Consider the following 21542-nt stretch of genomic DNA (forward strand, 5'->3'; position numbering starts at 1 on the left):
GACGCCTTCATCACCTCCACACCAACCCACAGAAATGTGTTGGAACTGTCGGAGACCTGGTCATCGTTATTCGGAGTGCCGTGCGCCACAGTCCATCTTTTTTTATAGGTGTGGCAATAGAGGAAAAACCGTCAAAACCTGTGAAAGATGTGCGTCAGAAACGCGACAAACGCCTAGACAGCGGTGAGTTGCCTAGGCAGTATCCCATGAATCTCGCCAAGGATAGCGCTGTCGTCAGTGATACTGCGTCTGATTTAACCTCGTCTTCTCGCCCTGTATTACACGCACAGTCATCCGATAATATCGTATGTTTATAAGTATCCAACTCCAAGCACAGAAAACATACTACTATAACCCAGAATGCCAACCGCATGGTAAAAAGCATTAAGTGTTTTTAGAGAGCTTTGCCTGTCAATTCGTAGGCAGCGCCACCAGCGTTGCTATGCTGAGTGCATGGCAACGCTGGTGGCGCTGCCTACGGATTGACAGGCAAAGCTCTCTCAAAACACTTAATGGTTTTTACCATGCGGTTGGCATTCTGGGTTATAGTAGTATGTTTTCTGTGCTCCAAGGTATAAAGTGCAGCGCACTTATCGATATGGGGTCAAGCAACATTTATATTGGTAAATATATTGGACAGGTCCTGGACCCACAAGACCCTCAATTCTTGCCGGGGGGAGGGTCCGTCAGGTTAGCAGACGGTACCGTAACGAAATCGTGTTAATCTTATCGCATAAACATTACATATTTTGGCAGGTCAATACAGTGTGTAACTAGCGTTATTAAAGGTCTAACTGTAGATGTTATACTAGGGTTGGACTCATTAAATCAATTATTCCCGAGTATAACAAGCTTTTTCAGACCGTTAGAAGCCCAGAATACAACACAAAGTAACAAACATAATAACATAGCTGCAATAAAAGAACTGACAAATAAGCAAAACACAAAATTAAAAATTAAATACATTTCTGCTCATGTTATTATCATGAGATGGGGACGCAACCTAGGTGCGAATTTCAACTCAAATAATATTAGTGAAGGGAGAGTCACACTTAAGTGTTGACTATCACCAGTTGCTGGTGTCAAGAGCAAAATTCTATTCATCCTCTTCTACTCTCATTTCCCCCCTCCCCATCACTTACCACAGCGCTTACGCTGTAGGAAGATCCTGTGCACTACAACTGCTGTTGAAAAATGCTATGAGGCCATCGTAGTTTGGCAGGCACTTCCTTGCTCGGTACGAGTACATTTCCACCCCACAATACCAGAGCCTCATATAAGCCTCACATAAGCTTGTATCCTTTGTATCTTGATTCTCTGTCCTGAGAACTCTGTGGTTTAGAATTATCGTTCTTTTTGTTGCAGCAGCAAACCCAATATTAGACCCAGAGTCACAACCAATCCTGATGGGCTGGGATGATCCTGTAGAATCTGCTGAGAGAGCCAGAGTAAGTATACTACCCTTGTTATTACTAGGTGTATAGTGCAGTTCTCTGCTTGTAAGATTGAGCGGAGAAAGCATATTAATAGGGGTGTGCGAAGCAGCAAAAATCTTTTGATTTGTCTGTGACCTATACGTACACAAACATATGACAAATATGACTTTTTGGACAACATTTTTTAAATTTTAAATCATAAATTAGAAGGGTCTCTAGGCCTATTACTGGAAATATAATATGGGGAGCGAGCTGGTGTAGTGGTTAGAGCGGGGGACTTCGGTCCCTGAGGTCCTAGGTTCAAATCACGCCAAATCAGCAATGGATTTTATCAAGTGATGAAGCCGCAACCCCTAGGTCTAGCCTGTAGTAATGTGAAAAGCAATACCGGGCTCGTGCCTAGCTTCCTAGGAAAAAAAAATTGCCGGAAATATCAGTCAATTGCGTGTCTATTCTATAATTTTTTCGTCCAGCAGCATGGTACTGTACTTATTTTATACTATTGATTTTACAACTAAAGATATGTTTTGGTGTAAAGAAATAAAAACTTTGTAAAGATTTATACTGAAACTTGCAATTGGTCCACACCTATAGAATAAGAGGATAGAATCAAACCTACAAATTATAAGATCAACAAAGAGTAAGTTGACTAATTTCAGCTAAGTTCGCTTAAAAGGTTTTAGATAAGCTTAAAGAGTGGTTTTTAAATGGTTTTGTATAGGAATTAATCTTAAGAATTTGGCAAGTTTAAAGATGCCTGACATTATCAATTTATATTTACTTGTAGATTATGAGCAATTTACGCTCATCGAGATAAAGAACAAAGGGAATGTTGCTGGAAGTCAACAGTCCCGGAAGATCAAATAATTTATACCTGTGCCGCTAGGTCAAAAACTACAATGTTTGCAGTGTCTGTAGATCAAAAGTCCCAGTAAGTCAAATAATACAGTCCGAGCTAAAAACGTGGTCTATGTTAAAGCAATTGACTTATTGGGAATTTGACCTAATGCAACAGCAGTTTTAATATAACGAAATACGGTAAAATACAAGTTCAGTTTTGCTGAGTCAACAGTGCCGGAAGATCAAAAGCAATAAAAGTGAACGTCGATTCAGTGTAAAGTAGACCTCCTGCAACGCTTACTACACAAACAAAACTCGATTTTAGTTACTTCGTGTTTTGTCATAATTAGAATAGAGCTAAAATTATCATATTTGGTACATAGCTTATCTATTAATGCTTCTTGCCAACTGTTTGGTCAACACTGTAAATAGGTATAGTTTATGTAATGAAAAGCCTTTCGTCAAAATTTGTGGCATGAAATACACGCAAGGACGATCTGAAAATTTCTGGTTATTATATACGTTTGTAAAAGGAGATCCATTTAATTTTAGAACTATTTTATGAGTTATAATGTAGTCTATACATAAATTGTGTAAATCTATCCTCGGAAGGGTTGAAACCTGTCCAAACTATCATATATATTATTAAAACGTAAATGAGGTTTTTTCACGATTCTGAATCAACCAGTCGACGGATTTTCACTATTTTTGTGTTCAAAGAAAGATAATTTTGAGAACTAGGGAATGTCAAAGCCATAATTTTAAATTAGGGTCCCAGTTTTTTAGAAATTAAGTTTTAGTTTTTAAAAAGTCTATAGCCGATGCTAACCTTCTCCAATAGTCAATGCTTCTAGCTAGCTTTTAGTACAATATAATTTGCTTAACATAACAACTGTAACATTCAGCATTTGTGACACAAATTCAGCATTTGGAAAAAAATTCAAATACATACTAATGGTTGACTTATTTATACTATGTGTAATGCTGACCATTGATACATTCAATTCTTCGGTACGAGGATGGCAGATTAATTAAATATGCATAGTAAAATACAGTAGTAGAATGTTCAAATTATTTTTTAAAGCATTCTTTGAAATCATCGATTTGTTTTAGTCCAATATAATTTGTTTTAACTAAACAGCTGGTTGAATGTACTATGTATACTTATAAAAGGCAAAGCCCTCACTGACTCACTGACACACTCACTCTCACCACAGAAAACATATTACTATAACCTTATAGTATAGTTATAGGTTATAGTAGTATGTTTTCTGTGCTCTCACTCACTTATCATCACTAATTATCCCACTTCCCATTTACCTAGGAGGCTGAAATTCGATACACCGATCCTTTGAGCATTAAATAGGAAAACTAAGTAATTTTTTTATGTTCGGGCATTCGGGCTCCGCCCCAGTGGCTCTGGGGTTTCCCACGTTAACCTTATGATTTTTCATATTTAAAAGGAATTAATGAATCTTCACAGCTGTGCCAATTAAACAATTTATGACAACAGCTAATTTCCAACCAAAAGGTGAGTGAGCGTAGCGAACGAGCTAACCCCAAGGCAAGTGAGCGCAGCGAACGAGTTCCAACCTAAAGGTGAGTGAGCGTAGCGAACGAACTTCAACCAGGACGTGATTGAGCCATGCGAACGAGCTCATCTTGAAAATTAATAAGTTAAACGGGGCAAAGCCCGCGGGTACAGCTAGTTATTCTATAGAACTATTAGGTTTTTAGCGAATTTCGCATATAGCGAATAAGCTATTACCTAGTACTCATGGTAACACCTGGACCCGGGACCGATTTAATTTTTCGTTTTGAGGTCCCTAGAGGCCAAAAACACCATCCGTTTAAATTCATATATACAGGGTGATCAACTCAAGGAGGCCACCCACCATTGGGTAATCGGAAACTGTAAGTATTAGAGAAAACTTTAAATGGGGGACATTCCTTTATTTTTTTGGCAGTTAAAAATATGATTTTAGTTTTTTGAAATTCAGCCGCCATTTTCCAAAATGGCGGCTAACTTAGAAATTTATCCTGGAACACCCATATTTTATCATGCTTTCGGATAGAATATGCAATTAACATTTTTTTTTCTTTGACACTTTTTCGATAAACCCACTCGTTTAGGAGTTACAGCCTATGGAAAAATGACTTCCGGTGTACATTTTACATCATGTAGCTCCTAAACGAAGAGCAAAATTGCAAGAAGTAAATTAGTCATAGAATTGCATCTACATTCCATAAAGACTATAAAATAAACAGTTTTCCACTTTTCAAGTTTGCCGCCCTTTTAGAAAATGACCGCCAATATTGAAATAATATAGGTAATGAATATTTTTTAAAAAAATTATGTTTTTTTTTGGAATGTGGATGCAATTTTAAGACTCTTTTACTCTTTACATTTTCTCTATAAACCTACTTGTTTAGGCGCTACATGATGTAAAATGTACACCGGAAGTCATTTTTCCATAGGCTGTAACTCCTAAACGAGTGTGTTTATCGAAAAATGTCTAGTATAACAAAATTTTTAAATTGCATATTCTATCCGAAAACATGATAAAATATAGGGTGTTTTACAAGAAATTTCAAAGTTGGCCACCATTTTGGAAAATGGCGGCTGAATTTTTAAAATACTAAAATCATATTTTTAACTGCCACAAAAAATAAAGGAATGTTCTCCATTTAATGTTTTCTCTAATTCTTTTGACTGGGTAGGAAATATGCTGGCAACTCTTGTTATTCAGTTAATGGAACATATTTTGTTACATACTTCTATCTCTCGGAAATGGACAGCTGGATTGCAATAGTTTAGGTTTCCAAACTCAAAACCAAGTACCTAATTAAAAATTGCCTATAATCCAGTGTTGTTGAAATATAACGTTTTAAAAGTTTTTCTTTTCAGTGATATATACATGTAAAGGTAAAACTATTTATTCTTGCGATAAACCGTTCTTGTATGAAAACCCATTTGTACAAATCTTAAATCAACAGGTTGACTTGAGTTATTTATTCATTGATTTAGCTGTTTCAACGATTACCTCATCCATTGTTGGTGACTGAAATACAATAATTTAATTAAATTGTGGAAACTAAGTCCCGAAATGGTAATAAATAATGAAGACACCCATATTTAACAGCTATTTTTCAAAGTGGCTTGGTTTGGTTAAACTGTTCAAATAATTTAGTTTAATGTTCTTTTATATTACTATTTATAGGCTAAGATAAAATGGTGAAGTTTTTTAATGCCTGAACATTTTGAGTTTTATAAAGAAAATTGGACAACCTTATTTTGTGAAACGTGATATTATGGGTAATTCTCATTCAAAAACATACTGTTTTCTTAATAAATTTACCATCCAATATTACCATCTATCTATATATATAATACGCTCGCTAAGCTGATTTTTGTAAACGTAACTCCTCCCTCATTTTTGGACCGATTTTGATGATTAAAGTGTCAAAAGAATAGCCCTGATCTGTAGTTATGCACAGTGTTTTTGTTTTTTGGAAATCTTTATTAGTTCGGGCTGGATCTTCCATCAAAGTTGGGTTTTCTCCCATAAGATTAACATGGGGGAATCTAAATATTTATTTGGAAACTTTGTCTCCACTAATTTAAGAGGACGACTGGGCGTAGAAACTTAGTAGAGGTGTCCAAAGAAATGTCTTGGTCTATAGATGAGTTATCAAAAGAAAAACGAAGTAAATTCCCTTAGGGCTCTGCCCCAGAAGCCTTTAAAAGATACCTCCACAGATTTGTTTACATTTTAGCCATGTGGATAATACTTTTTAATTAAACAGCTGTTCATTTTTAAATAGTATTTCAAACAACACACATTTATTTAGAGTTACTGAATTGTCCAAAGGAAGTATTTGCAATGTTATTTTCTTGAACTCTTAGAGAGCCTTTGAATGTTATTAGGCTAACGAAAAAGCGTTGTGCATGTTTACTAGTGCTACTCATTAACGAAAATAATTTAATTTATCTCTAAAAAACATATTCTAAAGTGCACTGAGCAGCAGTCTAAGAAATACTATGTAACTTTCTCATATAGTTACAAAATGCTCAAACTCGCACTGTGACATTAATTTATGAATCGGCTTATATTTCTCCAACAGTTATTCATCTGCAGAAGAAGTTCAGTGTGCTCTTATCGTGTCTATTAACATCCAAACACAAAAACCTTGCCTAAAATGGTACCTATCTTGACACATTATTTGCAGTGGCCTATATTACGGACCGTGGCCCACTGGGTTGGTAACATCATTGAAAGTAACACGATATTTTGGCTGGAAGAGTAAATACTATTGAAACAGCTACTGTCATGACAGAAAGGTCATATTTCTTTTAAACTAGATCACATTATCCTTTATAAGTTGATTAACAATGCATGTAAACGTCAATATTTACGTAACAGCCAATTTAAGTCTCTTTGAAAATGCCATATTGCTATTTGATTTGCATTATTTGTTGCCAATGAAGCCACAATGGTTTCCAGTACAATGGTTGAAAGTATTTAAGGTACTACCTCAACCTCACAATTAACACTTTATTCGGGTTGACATTTTCATTATCAAGGTGCTCTTGTCCTTTCCGTGAAACACTGAGAAATAAGGACATTAATGCGTTACCAACAGACATACACACAAAAATACAGAACTTAATTAGGAAATCTGCTACGCTTTAGGCATAACAAAGTACATATAAAATTAGTATTTGAAATCTTTTTTAATGTCATAAAATTTTATCATAACAATTTAGATTTGCTTGGACCGAAGATGTCCCGAAATTCTGTCGAAATGCTATATGAATCGGTTTGCTATATGAAATGAAGTACAGTAAATCTATAGACGATTTAGATTGGTAATTTATAATAAAAATTACCAAAATAGGCCACGAACTATTGATAGATAAACAACGCTAATATCATTTGAACAATTCATGATGGTTTGCTGAATAAAAGTTTTACTAAAATGCGTTGTCATTTTCTTAGCATAAACTAACATTTTGGAATCCAGACAGAAAAAGCAAAACTTTTAGAGTTAAGACATCAATTAAATTGAATACGCCTGTAGTAAATAAGGTGCAATACCAACGATAACTAATTTGTAAATTACAGTGATGTGTTGGTACGTAAGTGATTGTTGCTGCTACCAACGGTTCAAAGGAAAAGAACCAGTACCAAAAACCAACGTTTACAGTTAAGACCTATAGTACATCCGACCAATGCGTTAATCAAGGTTATTGATCTCTTGGTTTTGGATTTTCTTGTAAAAAGTTATCGGCAATCAAAGTTATTTCCCATTAATTGCTTTATTTGTAAACAACTGACTCTTAATGTAAACTTAACGGTGTCAGTTTGAAACAAAAAAACAACCTTATACAACAACTTTCTGTTATTTAATAGATTACGTATTCCCTAAAAAATGATTGGTAGGCCTATATATATTAACATTAGAAGGAAATGTGGCAAAAATCACACAACGTTGGGTTTTTGGAAGTTTGTAATTTTATTTCTTAAGTACCTAGGTAGGCCGTGTATTCTAGGGAAAAGTACCGGTATCAAGGATCGTCGTCGAAAAGGTTGTTATAAATAATTGGGTAAGCGTACGTACCCAAGAGATGGGCTATGGGCCTATTGACTGTATGGTCCAGCGATTGCATCACACGGTGAGTAGGAACTATTGACTATATATAGTCAATGGTAGGAACAGAAAGTGACACATTGGAAAATCGAGTTTAGCATCATCCGTAAACCTCTGTTACAACAATCACCCATTGCAGTTGAGTGATTTTTTACTTTACACTTTACACAACCGCCGTTGAAGCGCCGTCAATGAGTGGAACCTTGTTTCTAAGCTTTTGGCGACGATCTTTAACAAATTGAAGTTTCCCAGCCGTATACAACACTGATTCAATGTCTTCCTTCTGGTTATCAAAACTCCAGAACAATTTTATACACAAAGAATCTCTGGTTCCTGACCTGGATGATGCCTAGTTATTTAATTTAATTTACGGTTACACTATATTATTCCACTTGCGATTAATTAAATCCTTTATGTAAGAAAAACTTTTTTAATCTCACTTGGATGGGATTTGCCTTCAAAACGTGATCGGAAATGGTTGCGGTATTTGTAAATAACATTTGTAAACATATCAGTGGCAGCTAGAAAAAATAATCTTGATCCGAACAGTTGTTCGTTATTTGATAGATGATTATGTGATAACAAATTGGACGAAAACTTGACAAAAATCGCACAAAACTGCATTTTTGAACGTCCGTAATTTTATTTACAAAGTATTGAGGCCATATTTTAATGGTTAAAGACACTCTCGCCAATCCAGTGAATACATTAAAATGACTTGGATCTTGATTGGTACTCTTGTTTTCCTGGAGAAGATTATGTAAAATGCCATCTTGAGTGTTACAGACAAACAGACAGAAATTTAGATGAGACTTGTTTCGGCTTCTTTAATGTATAAAACGTAAAAATAAACTAAATACGAGTATTTATGATTCTAAGCAATGTACAGGTGCTACAAAAGGTCTCCAGGCCGAAGTAGCTAGGGGTATGCCATTACCCCAGCCCCCACAAAAAAAAAAAAAAAAAAAAAAGCAATGTACAGACAAAACTCTAATTTTATTTATATAGATTATATTTCATCCTGTTTTTAAGCATTGTGTATAAAATTAAATGTCACAAGAGAGATAAAGAAAACCGTTGTACTTTTTATTTATGGATATATTTTGAACAAATTTGGCAATTTTGTTTATTTCATCCTTTATTATTATTTTTTTTTTTTAAACATGTTTCTTCCTCATAGCAGAAAACTGTTGTACTCATTAAATCTAATGATTTTTTTAAATAGGGAATAATTATGTCTTGTTTATGGAAATATTCTAGTAAAAATCCAATCAGGCTGATTAGAATTCGCTTAGTTTGCAGGTTTGCTGCGGCAGGGATATTACTGTTTCAATGTTTAGACTACATTCCACTTATAGAGCTTAAACAAACATTTGATGTAGTATATTGAAGCATTGTTGTACGCTCAATAGTTTAGTGTCCGAGAAAATTCCAAAAAAAAACTTATTTAAAAATGTGGACATTATCATCTCCCGTGATCACGGCAAAATCATTAACATCTCCCTCATCACAGTATTCCCTGATTGCGGCAAAATTCTGATGATTTCCCAAGGTTAAGTAGATATTGTCATTATTTCACGCGGTAACGGAAACATCATTGTTTAAATTCTGATCATCTCCTGGGGCTGCTTAGACATCATCATCTAAGCGTCTTTGCATGCATAATTGTGGCAAAAGCAGTAATTCTTTGACTGTGCAATCTTTGCAGGCTTGTCGTGTATTGGTATTGGCATAGACTTCCATACCACTGTGTCCATGCCAAGTATCAGCGGTATCGGAAATTGACACATCTTAAATAAATTTGTCAATTTGACGTTTTTATTCCACTTTTATAAACATCATAAAATTACCAAATTCAACAAATTCCGAATTCATATATAATGTTTTACTATGGCAGAAGTGACTAATTTTGTTTGTTTCTTTCCAGATGATGAATATGTCTTCATCAGCAACAAGTAAACCTAGGAGGTTTGTCTTCTCTAATGTTGAAGTAAGTACTTATTAATTAATTGTAGTTAAAAAAAGTCATTGACTGGAAATGGAATCCAATCTTGAGTTGCTGGGGATGTAAAAAAATAGTGTATGTACAATAGATAGCAGCACTGTCAGGGCCAAATTACTCCTACTAATTACTCATTTATTTTTCATCCGATTTAAAAAAATAAAACTGTTTTGTAATCAGTATAAAGTTGTAAAAGGCGCTATGCATCCCAATTTTTGAAAAATAAATTTTTAAAATTTATAATTTGTATAATAAGTTGTGATTTTGAAATTCGGCCCGTTTGACCGATATATTTTGTGCAGGTAGCACATTTGAGTTTATATATCACCGATTTCAAAGTCCATTACAAGGAACACCTTCCCAAAAGCTCCAATACAAACCAATCCACATATAGGCCAGTAAAGATTGGTTTTTGCCCAGAAATAATTCACAGAAAGCTGGAAACCGTTATAATCCTTTTGTCTTATATAGAAGTAAAAGGATTTGAAGTTTAAAAAATAACCCCATTTTACCAGGTGAGTTTCTGACCTGGGACCACAAAACCCTTGAAATTTAGGGTTATTTTTTAGTTTTTGCTAAAACGTCAATTAACCGTCCAGCCTGCAGAAAAATACATCATAAAGGAATTGTAGAGCATAAAATTCCACATCCATTGAGTATCTGGTGATGAAAATCGATACTGGCCTAATACGCCAAACACCTAATAAACAACACCCATTCATATTCTACCATATATCAAGACCTCAAAATTGTACATAAAGGCCCACAAAGTAACAAGTTTGATATAATTAAACAATTTTGTATGTATAGCAACACCAAATCAACACGTTGAAATCCTCAATGATCAGTGTAATTTTAAGCACACATAATTTTCGACACACTTCTGAAAATAAATAATCAATCAAACACCTAGCCACCTCAATCCAACTACAATCAATACCATAGTTTTTTCACTTCGTAGTCAACATAATCCTGCAATCCCGAATTATTTTGACTGTTGCCGGCAACGTGTTCCCAAACTAAAGTGACTTAATCCCACACTTCAAAAAACCTTGGTTTTATTCATAATTTATGTACCATTTTCATGTGGACTGTAATTTGAAATGTGTTAAATGTTATTATACTTTCTACAAAACCCATGGGTGCTCCACACCCCCCAAGCCCCCCGGTATCCCCCTCCTTGAAAATGTCCTAGAGCCGCCACTGACTTCTGGTACGGTATATATTGTTTTGATTTGAATGTGTTTGGTTGTCAAAGTTTTGTTTGTACAAATAGGCCTTGGTTTAATTTTCTTAATCTCTTAATATTTAACCAACCTACACTGGTGAAAAATAATCAGTTTTTAAATTGTAATTGGGATATTTTGTTTTGAAAATATAACACTTAAGTAGCCTAATTAAAAACGAGGTACCGATGCCACCGGAACCGAGAATTGATTTTGGTTAGGAACCGGTACCGGAACCGACATTGAAGAAGTGGTACCGACCCATCACTAATCTTTACCAAAAAAATGTTAAGCTCAAGAAGACTAAACAAACTTTAATTAAATTAATCTTAACAAATAACACCACTGTTTAACACTCCACTTACATTTACTTACATTATGCCGTGCGGAAATGAATAGGTTTAAGCTCTGTGCTATTATTTAACTAATGTGTTAAATTAAATTAAATCATCTTTTTAAATTATAATTGATTATATATCTCTTATATTCCAAAATTCATCCAAAGAATACAAATATAATTTAAGGGAGATATTTTTTAATTTTTTTTTAAACATAACTATTTCCTCTATTATAATTTTGGGTAAATTAAATAAGAATTGTATGCCAATGAAACTACATTTCTTCTCAAATAACTTTAATTTATGTTGTTCAACCTGCCTAGTATACCTCATTCATAGTGTCGAATATCTGTACTATTAGTTTGGAGGTTTAATTTTTTTACTTGTTAATATGTTTTTATATGTTATGTTATTTTTTTTATGTTGTTATGTTTATGTTGTCTTAAAAGAGAAAGTTTTCCTTGGTTTGTAACAGGGTGGCCATAGACCAGGAATTCTGGCAGTTGTGTGTGAATTTCAAAATTTCAATGGGGACGACATACTGTATTTGTCTGCGTAACGTTTAAAACACTCTGTTAGCTTATAAAAACATTATTGTTAAAACATTGCATTGTCTGTTGTCATGACAAAATCATGTATACCGTCTTTGTTGAGTGATAACAAGAACAATGTCTCCAGTCACAGTGAAATTGAGTACATCTTCCGCAGTCATTTTGAAATCGTGAATGTCTATCGAAGATACAGCAAAATGGTGTACATCCTCTGCGGTCATGTAAAAATAGTGAACATCTTTGTAGGTTGATTCTGAACATCTCCTACAGTCCCTGTGATGTCTTTGTCTCCCTTGATCTGGCAAAACCGTGAACATCACCCGCAATCGCGGCAAAATCATAAAATTTTGATCGCAACTCTTCATAAACTTTGGCTCTACTTGACCCAAGATAATCATTTTCGGCCTGAACTGATACCTTGGGCCAATGCAAGCCTGACTTGAAAATATCAGGAATCCTTAGTCCCCTACTAAAAAGGTATATTTGGCGACCGGGAAAACTAGGTTTTGCTGCCCTGAAAAGAGGACAAATTTTCCAAGAATTTTGGCTGCTCTGTAATATTTGGTTGAGGGTTTTGGTGCCCTTTTGGCCTGTATTCCTGGAAATACAAAACAACAGACAGGACATATTTTTTTTTACTTGTTGTACATGACTGTTATCACTGACTATGTGTGATCCAGGAGAAGGAGTTGTGTGAGGAGAGACTGCGAGATTTGGGTGAGACAGTCAGTGAAGTTGCAGGGTTTGACATGGAGACCACACATCTGATTGTAGACAAGCCTGTGCGTAGTGAAAAGCTGCTGTGTTGCCTGGCTGGAGGCCGCTGGGTTCTCCACACCTCCTTCATTGAGAGAATGGTGGCCTGTGGAAAATATGTGCCTGTAAGTACAAGAGACAACCTGCTATTGATTAATTTGTAGAACCTTGATAACAAGACTCTCAAGGGGATTATCAAATAAGACTGGTTATCAAGGTTGACTTCTTATTGAGATTTGCAATAACATGTAATTAAAGGGTAAAATAAATTCTAGGGAGTTTGAAAATTACACTGGTTATAAAGGGGGACTTGTTGTCGAGGGTCTTGTTATCAAGGTTCCATTGTAAATTCATATTATAACTCTTTAGTAAAGTGTGGTTGACAACTCAACGTTTGCCCTGAAATCTGATGGTGAAACTCTATGCGCTACGTTTTGAACAGTCAACCAGGCAGGGTTAGGTTGGAAGAGACTTCAGCCGATTTAGGTAGGAAGGACATAGATTAGGTTTACATCACTCATACAAATGCCGTGAAGAACTACAGTAAAAGTTTATTTTGGCTTTTTAAACTTAATTTAACGTAATTTTTATAAAAAAAAAACTAATAATTTAGTATTTTAAATTTAATATTTTATTTCCTAGAAAGAAAACATTTGTGGAAAACGCTGCCTATGAACAAACAAATATTTATATATTATTTATTTTTGCATAGCTCACCAAACACTGATCAATGGTATTCATACATTGGTATTTCTAACATCCCTAGCACTTTACTTCTAGTCTTTGTTCGTCCTGCTATTTGCCAAAATACGAAGAGTGACAATCAATTGTTCCTCCGCACTCACTGCTTCACACATAACTACATATCTTTTTCGATATGAGGCCTCGCCAAATTTAGTAGGTAGGTGAAGATCGCAGGTGTCATACGCAAAAATCCTGGAGGTCTTCAGAATACGATTCATCCAACGCATAGTGAATTTTAAAAATTTAGTTTTTCTCATTAGTGGCTATAGTAACTTCTGGCCCCCTTCGCCTGCAAGTGCCCAAGGTTGGTAATACAGGGTGTATACCAACCGGGAAAACCGGGAGAACCGGGAAATAACCTTGAATTTGAAGGGACCTGGAAAAAACCGGGAAAAAGCCGGGATTTTTGAACCGAATCCGGGATTTTTATTTTAGCCCCGGTAGAAGATTGTAGTCGTAAAATGCGTCTTGCCGCGATTGCGGGTGATGACGATGACGTTTTCGTGACCGCGGGAGACGACGATGCCGTTTCCGTGACCGCGGGAGACGACGATGACGTTTCCGTGACCGCGGGAGACGACGATGAAGTTTCCGTGACCGCGGGAGACGACGATGATGTTTACATGGCTGCAGTAAATATTCATGATTTTACCGCGATCGCGTACTTCGACGATTACGTTTCCCTAACCGCTGGAGTCAATGATGATGTCTACACGGCCGTGGAAGATTTTCATGATTTGCCGTGACCGCGAAAGATGACGATGATGATTTCTACACGGCCGCGTGAAATACTCATGATTTTGCCGCGATTGCGACCTACGACGATGACGTTACCGTGACCGCGGGAGACGACGATGACGTTTCCGTGACCGCGGGATCAACGATGATTTCTACACGGCCACGTGAAATACTCATGATTTTGCCGCGATTGCGACCTACGACGATGACGTTTCCGTGACCGCGGGAGACCACGATGACGTTTCCGTGACCGCGGGAGACGACGATGACGTTTCCGTGACCGTGGGAGACGACGATGACGTTTCCGTGACCGTGGGGTCAACGATGATGTATACACTGCCGCGGGAAATATTCATGATTTTGCCGAGATCGCGGACGACGACGATGACGTTTCCGTGACCGCGGACGACGACGATGACGTTTCCGTGACCGCGGACGACGACGATGACGTTTCCGTGACCGCGGGAGACGACGATGATGTAGACACGGCCGCGGGAAATATTCATGATTTTACCGAGATCGCGGACGATGACGTTTCCGTGACTGCGGGAGGCTATGATGATGTCCACACGGCCGCGGAAGATATTCGTGATTTGCTGTGACCGCGAAAGACGACGATGATTTTGTTTACACGGCCGCAGATGTTCATGATTTTGCCGAGATCGCGCACGACAACGATGACGTTCCTGTGACCGCGAGAGTCAATGATGATGTCCACACGGCCGCGGAAGATTTTCGTGATTTTGCCGCGATCGTGGATGACGATGATTACGTTTTCGTGATCGCGAGAGATGGCGATAATGTATACATACCGCGTGAGATGTCCAGGATTTTTCTATGGTAACGTAAGACTGTGATGATGTTTAGGTCACCGTGGGAAGCGACCACACGACCGCAGGAAATATTCAGGATTTAGCCGCCGTTGATAATGTGTTCATAAAAAATGAAGATAATATTCATGATTTTGCTGTTATCGAGAGAGACGATGTTTCCGTGGACTTAAGTAATGATGATAATGAAAATTATTACTATAATAAGGATTATTACTTTTTCAACACTAGCTCACTGGACTTTGAAACAAATTTAATGCAAGTTTATATTGTATACTTAGGCTGCAAGTCTTAAATTGATTATAGTTTAAGTGGAACCAAACAAATACGCGGGAACCTGGAAAAACTTTGAAAAACCAGGAAAAAACCTGGAAAAAACCTGGAATTTCACTTTAATAAAATAGTATACACCCTGTAATAATAAACATCTGTCCACAGACATGGTCTTACAGTACCCTGAAAAACTAGTTGTAGTGTTAGAAAATTAGTGTTCCTTTTAGCGAATTTCCCATATAGGGAATAAGCTATTACCGTAGTACTCATGGTAAGACCTGGACGCGGGATCGATTTTTTTTTTTCGTTTTGAGGTCCCTAGAGGCCAAAAACACCATCCGTTCAAATTCATATATATATATATATATATATATATATATTAAATATTTAAGTAAATAAGTACAACTGAGCACCCTGATTATATATAATCCCCCTTATTAGCACCCTTTATTATATATAATAAAAAGAAGTGACATGTTTCGGACATTAGTCCATTTTCAAACTTTTATGTTTTTTGGGTCAAAATTGGGAAAAACCTATTTTTACCCCATAAAACCCCCCGTAAACACCCGTTCCCATGGTCCGATCATGCTGGATCGCGAACTCGTTCGAATTTTGTTTTTACATAGAATAACATGAATAACATAGAAGTTTGAAAATGGACTAATGTCCGAAACATGTCACTTCTTTTTATTATATATAATATTCAGGGTGCTCAGTTGTACTTATTTACTTAAATATTTAATATATCAGCAGCCCTAATAAGTGAACACCTAAATTAAAACATAAATGACTAACAATCAAATTTATATATATATATATATATATATATATATATATATATGTGTGTGTCCGTCAGCACGATAACTCGAGCAAAAATGATCCGATTTTGATGAAATTTGGTACAAACGTGTAAACCTACGTCTATTCGAACGAGTTCGCGATCCAGCATGATCGGACCATGGGAACGGGTGTTTACGGGGGGTTTTATGGGGTAAAAATAGGTTTTTCCCAATTTTGACCCAAAAAACATAAAATTTAGCAATTAATTTCCAAACCATTTTGTAGAGCTTCAAAAAACAAATAATTTAGTATATTGAAGCGTTATTATGCGCCTAATGGTTACGGAGAAAATTCAAAAAAATTGTAAATTTAAAATTCCCATGTTATTCTTATGGAGAATGAGTAAACTGTTGTAGTTTGCTTGTTTATGAACATATTTTGATCAAATTTGGAAAATGTTTTTATTTCTTACTAACTATTAACATTTTACAAAAAAAAAAAATCAGTTTTACCCTCCCTGATGCAGCAAACCTAAGTACTTGTTAAACTAATTCTATTTAAATCGGGAATAAATGTTATATTTTTAAGTAGACATTTCAGTGTAAATCCAATCAGTCAAATGGAAATTCGCTTAGTCTGCAGGTTTGCTGCGGCGGGGGTATTTTAATTTAATGATTGAGTTAAAATCAGGTGTAATGTTACCATGTTTTGTTTCAGTAGACTGTGTCTATAAGTTTTTTTAGTTATATTCTTCTTCTTGACTTTATGGTGCATCTCAGATACTTGAATAATCAAAGAAATACTTCTATGGATAATACAGCTTGCAATACCAAGATCATTTGTCCCCTACCCTCTCCCCCAAGGCGAGTGATGTTGACTTGATTTGTACCGACTCTCTATTATTGACAAAAGTTTCTAAGACATTACGTAGGGTGAGTGTACAGGCTACTAGCCAGCTTTTTTACTCTCAGCTCATAAACTAGCTTAGTGCGCTTATCGCAGTAATGAAATGAAATGATAGCTACTTTTAAAAAGCTCTGTATACAGTTAAATTTGTCGTAAAACTTTACATCAACCCACTCAAAGTATTTTGAGCTAACTACATAGTAAAACTATTCAAGTGTAATCACAGTACACAAACGACAAGTATAATAAGACTTGATAATTTCATAGGGAGTTGTATGATGTACTCACTGATAAGACCGATTTTTATCCTCCGGCTAGTAGCTTGTAAACTCGCCATGTGCAATCGATCCTTTATTGCAAAACCCACTAGTAAATATAAACTTAATTTGGTTTTTGCCAAATTTTAGGGCTATGCTCGACAAGGAGCTAAAATTATCTTAACCAGCCGACATAAAAAAAAAAAAAAAAAAAAAAAAACGGGAATTCTAAGTGAATTTTGATGACCGAGAAAAAATTCCTGAATTGTACATGAATTATAAAAATAACCAGGAAATATTTAGTAAAGGTTAAATGTTTAAATAGTAGCCAAAAAATCTGCCCGAAATCACAATTTTTTCTCGTTTTGCTTAGTCTAAAATAACGATTGAGGGAAACTATCACTTATAACGGACATTGCCAAGCTTGTGGAAAATCATTTTGGATGTTGCTGTGATCGTGGGAAATCATTATAAATTTTGAAGTGATCGAAAGATATGATCACCTATGTGGCTGCAATCGCAAGAAGTTATAACGCAATTCACCAAAGAGCTTTTAATGCACTAACAGGCTTAAAAATGTAATTTTAGCTTATTTTGAGTGGAAATTGAATTTTGAATCTTAAAAATTTGAAATTGTCGAAATTAACAATAAAATACCAAAACAAATGTTAGTATCACTTCAATTTTCTGTTTGCTAGTAAACCAGTAAACTGAGTTGCAAACAATGTAGCTGAGTTGTTGGTAAGAGTAAAATCCTTTTTTGATAGCTGTACTGTTTATGTTATTTCAGCAAATGAGCTTTATTATATTAAGTTTAACTCTTGTAAATAATGTTATAGGAAGAAGAGAAGTTTGAATGGGGCAATCCCCTGAGCAGTGGTCGGCTTCCCTCATTTCCACCTGGTGACTTGGCCCAAGAGTTAGCAGAGTCAGCCTACAGGTAGTGTGTTTTTACAATGGCTAGAGTGTCACTATGAGGCGGTTTACGAGCTCAGGTTTATCGAAGTCCGAGCCCAGAATCCGGAAATAACTGGTATTTGCGCCGCGGCTTAAAAAATTGGGTTCACAAGCTCGAGACTTTATAAGCTGCGGAAGAAACTGGTGGACTCCACACAATTAGTGCAGGGATAAAACATGGTTTTAAAAGTTTCGTTCATGAGTCCAATTACATATAGTCTCGGCGTTCGAGGATAAACTTGGTGAGTTCACGAGTCAAGTCCGAGCCCAAAATGAGATAAGCTCGGACTGTAGAACAATGGTGTTTGGTCTCATACTCAGACCTGGTGGGAGGCAGGTTGACTTAAGGGTGTTTGGTCAAAAATTTGATGTCTTATTTTTTGTTATTGTTCAATTGTACTAAAAATTAGAGATACAAATATATAAGACAAAATTATTTATTTTGAATATTAAGCGAGATATGGAGCTTGAAAGTAGTAAATTTTTCATCTTTGGTACCAGTTCACAGGGAGAATAGGTAATGCGATTCTCACCAAAATTTGCATTCAGGTGTGGAAAAATAAGATAATAATCACTAGCTATTTAAAATTAAAAATCAAAAAAAGAAATTAAATTTTATTTTTTATAATATATTTTTTTATAAGCTCCATATCTCGCTTAATATTCAAAATAAATTTTTTCCCCTTATATATTTGTATCTCTAATTTTTAGTACAATTAAACAATAACAAAAAAAAGACATGAAAATTTACGACCAAACACCTTGTGACTTAATGCCGGGATCATCTGATTAGCTCCTTTATTTTTATTAATTTTTAAAAACTAATGTTTCAATATGTCAATATGGTTCCTCATGAAATTCTGAACAATTTCATTACCCACAACGCCATATTAAAATACCCTCGCTGCAGCAAACCTGCAGACTGAGCGAATTTCCAATTGCCTGATTGGATTTACACTAAAATGTCTCCTTAAAAATATCGCATTTATTCCCTATTTAAATAGAAATAGTTTAACGAGTACTTAGGTTTGCTGCAACAGGGAGGGTAAAAAGGTGGGTTTTTTTGTAAAAGGTTGTTTAATGAGAAATAAATGCATTTTCCAAATTCGATCAAAGTGTGTTCATAAACAAGCAAACTACAACAGTTGACTTATTCTCCATAAAAATAACATGGGAATTTTGAATTTACATTCTTTTTGAATTTTCTCCGTAACCATTAGGTGCATAACAAGGCTTCATTATACTAAATTATTTGTTTTAAGCTCTACAAAATGGTTTGGAAATAAATTGCAAAATTTTATGTTTTTTGGGTCAAAATTGGGAAAAATCAGTTTTTACCCCATGAAACCCCTCATAAACCCCCGTTCCCATAGTCCAATCATGCTGGTTCGCGAACTTGTTCGAATAAATATAGGTTTACACATTTATACCAAATTTCATCAAAATCGGATAATTTTTGCTTGGGTTATCGTGCTAACGGAGATTTATATATGAATTTGAACGGATTGTGTTTTTGGCCTCTAGGAACCTCAAAACGAGAAAGTAAATCGGTCCCGGGTCCAGGTCTTACCAAAAGTACTACGGTAATAAATAGCTTATTCCCTATATGGGAAATTTGCTAAAAAATATGTAAAAATGGTAAAAAGACGCTTAAAACGTAAAAAAATGCAAACAACTTGAAACAACAAGTAGTATCATTACAAAAACTTTTTTTTTATTTGTTTGTAAGAATAGCAAAAAAGGAAAGAATTCTATTAGATTATAACCACGGTTTTCCCTGATTAAAGCTCAGCACATACATACGATTTTTATATCTAAATAGTCAGTCCCTCTAAATACATTTTAGTTTAATACATGGATCTTCCATTTGAAAATATTGTATGTATTACCAACAGAATCCATAATTTATTTAGTTATTTAAATATCTACCGATTTTCACAATGAACAAGACATAACTGTGTTCAGAATTCCTATGTGTCAGATTCTGTCCCCTTTTAAGATGTCTTTGTAGTCTTCCAACCCTTCTCTTTCCTCTTATGTTTCTTTCCAGTTATACTGTTATGCTCTGTTATCTGAAAATATGAGGTTCACATATCTAATGTGGCATTTCATAGTCATGCTGGATTTTTGTTAACTTGATTTTTTCCTATAAAATATTTTGTGTTTTTATGAGACACTTGTGCTAAATCCTACCTGGTAAATAACTGGTCTTAATACTAACAGTCTCACAGACTATTAAGCTTTGTTTAATCAATTACTTAGATGGCGAACAAAGGTTAATGGATCTGCCGAAGGAGCATTTAAAGGATTAAAGGCCATGTTGTTCACCACCCCAGCCAAGAGTGTGTCGTACCAACGGCTGATTATTGCTGGAGGAGGAGTTGTACTTCCATCTATTTTGTAAGTATTAAATAAAACTGAAATGAATGGTTCTTTAAATCATCAAAATCTCTTTTTACTTGCTTTTGAAAAATACATTTTGTTATAAGTGTCTTACTTTGTAAAGGAAATGAACATTAAATTTTCATCTTTAAGGCCAGGCGCACACAGGCGATTTTGAGTCGCGCAACAGTTGCCCGACTAAAATGTTCAACATTGTTTTAAATTGGAGTGCACACACGAAGGAAACAGTCTGGGGACAGTCGCGCAACTGTTGCAACCGATGTTCCCGGACCCAATTTGCCAGCGACTGCTCTGCGACTCAATTGTTGCGGGACTGTCGCTCCAGGTTTGGTGTCCATTGAAACAAGTGTAGATGCGCACACATGCAACTAAATAGTCGCTGTGTCGCTCAGTCTCACCCCAGGAGTTCAACTACTCGTGGCCAGAACTGTCAAAGTAGTGTTTGCTCTCTTGTTGTGTGAAGTTTTTAGAAAATTACAAGTATGAGTGTGCGTGATGAGGATGTCAAACAATTAATTGATGAAGTTGAGAAGAGGCCGACTATATTTAAAGTCATTAAAACTGTCCTTTCACAAGTCGCTCACTATATATGGGATGAACCCAGTATCTTCTCTTTTTCTTTCGCGCGCGAAACTTCAGCAACAAAGCACATACTACGGCTGTATCATTGAAATCCATTCGCAACGCTGTAATGAATGTATTTCCAACACGTCTCAAGACTAGATCCGCGACTAAAAAGTTGCCTGTGTGCGCACTCCAGCTCAACTGTCGCTAGACTTCAGAGTCTCCGAGAGAGTTGCGCAACAGTCCCCCGATTAGTCGGGCAACTGTTGCGCAACTCAAAATCGCC

The 21542-nt window shown here is 35.8% G+C and overlaps 1 protein-coding gene across 5 annotated transcripts in view; it reads left to right on the forward strand.

Annotated features, from left to right (window-relative positions):
- LOC128988015 (DNA topoisomerase 2-binding protein 1-like) overlaps positions 1-21542 on the forward strand; it is a 172123-nt gene that overhangs the window by 148129 nt on the left and 2452 nt on the right. For 4 of the 5 annotated variants that reach the window (XM_054409183.1, XM_054409182.1, XM_054409185.1 and 1 more), the window contains 5 exons: positions 1366-1448; positions 9856-9918; positions 12726-12926; positions 18172-18272; positions 20552-20689. In XM_054409183.1, coding sequence (XP_054265158.1) covers positions 1366-1448; positions 9856-9918; positions 12726-12926; positions 18172-18272; positions 20552-20689 — 586 coding nt within the window. The remainder of the gene's footprint in view (positions 1-1365; positions 1449-9855; positions 9919-12725; positions 12927-18171; positions 18273-20551; positions 20690-21542) is intronic. The other variant, XM_054409186.1, reaches the window with a different exon arrangement.

The sequence above is a fragment of the Macrosteles quadrilineatus genome, unplaced genomic scaffold, assembly GCF_028750875.1.
Source record: "Macrosteles quadrilineatus isolate MER2022 unplaced genomic scaffold, UCM_ALF_1.0 Scaffold_2__2_contigs__length_208266976, whole genome shotgun sequence".
Lineage (NCBI taxonomy): Eukaryota > Metazoa > Arthropoda > Insecta > Hemiptera > Cicadellidae > Macrosteles > Macrosteles quadrilineatus.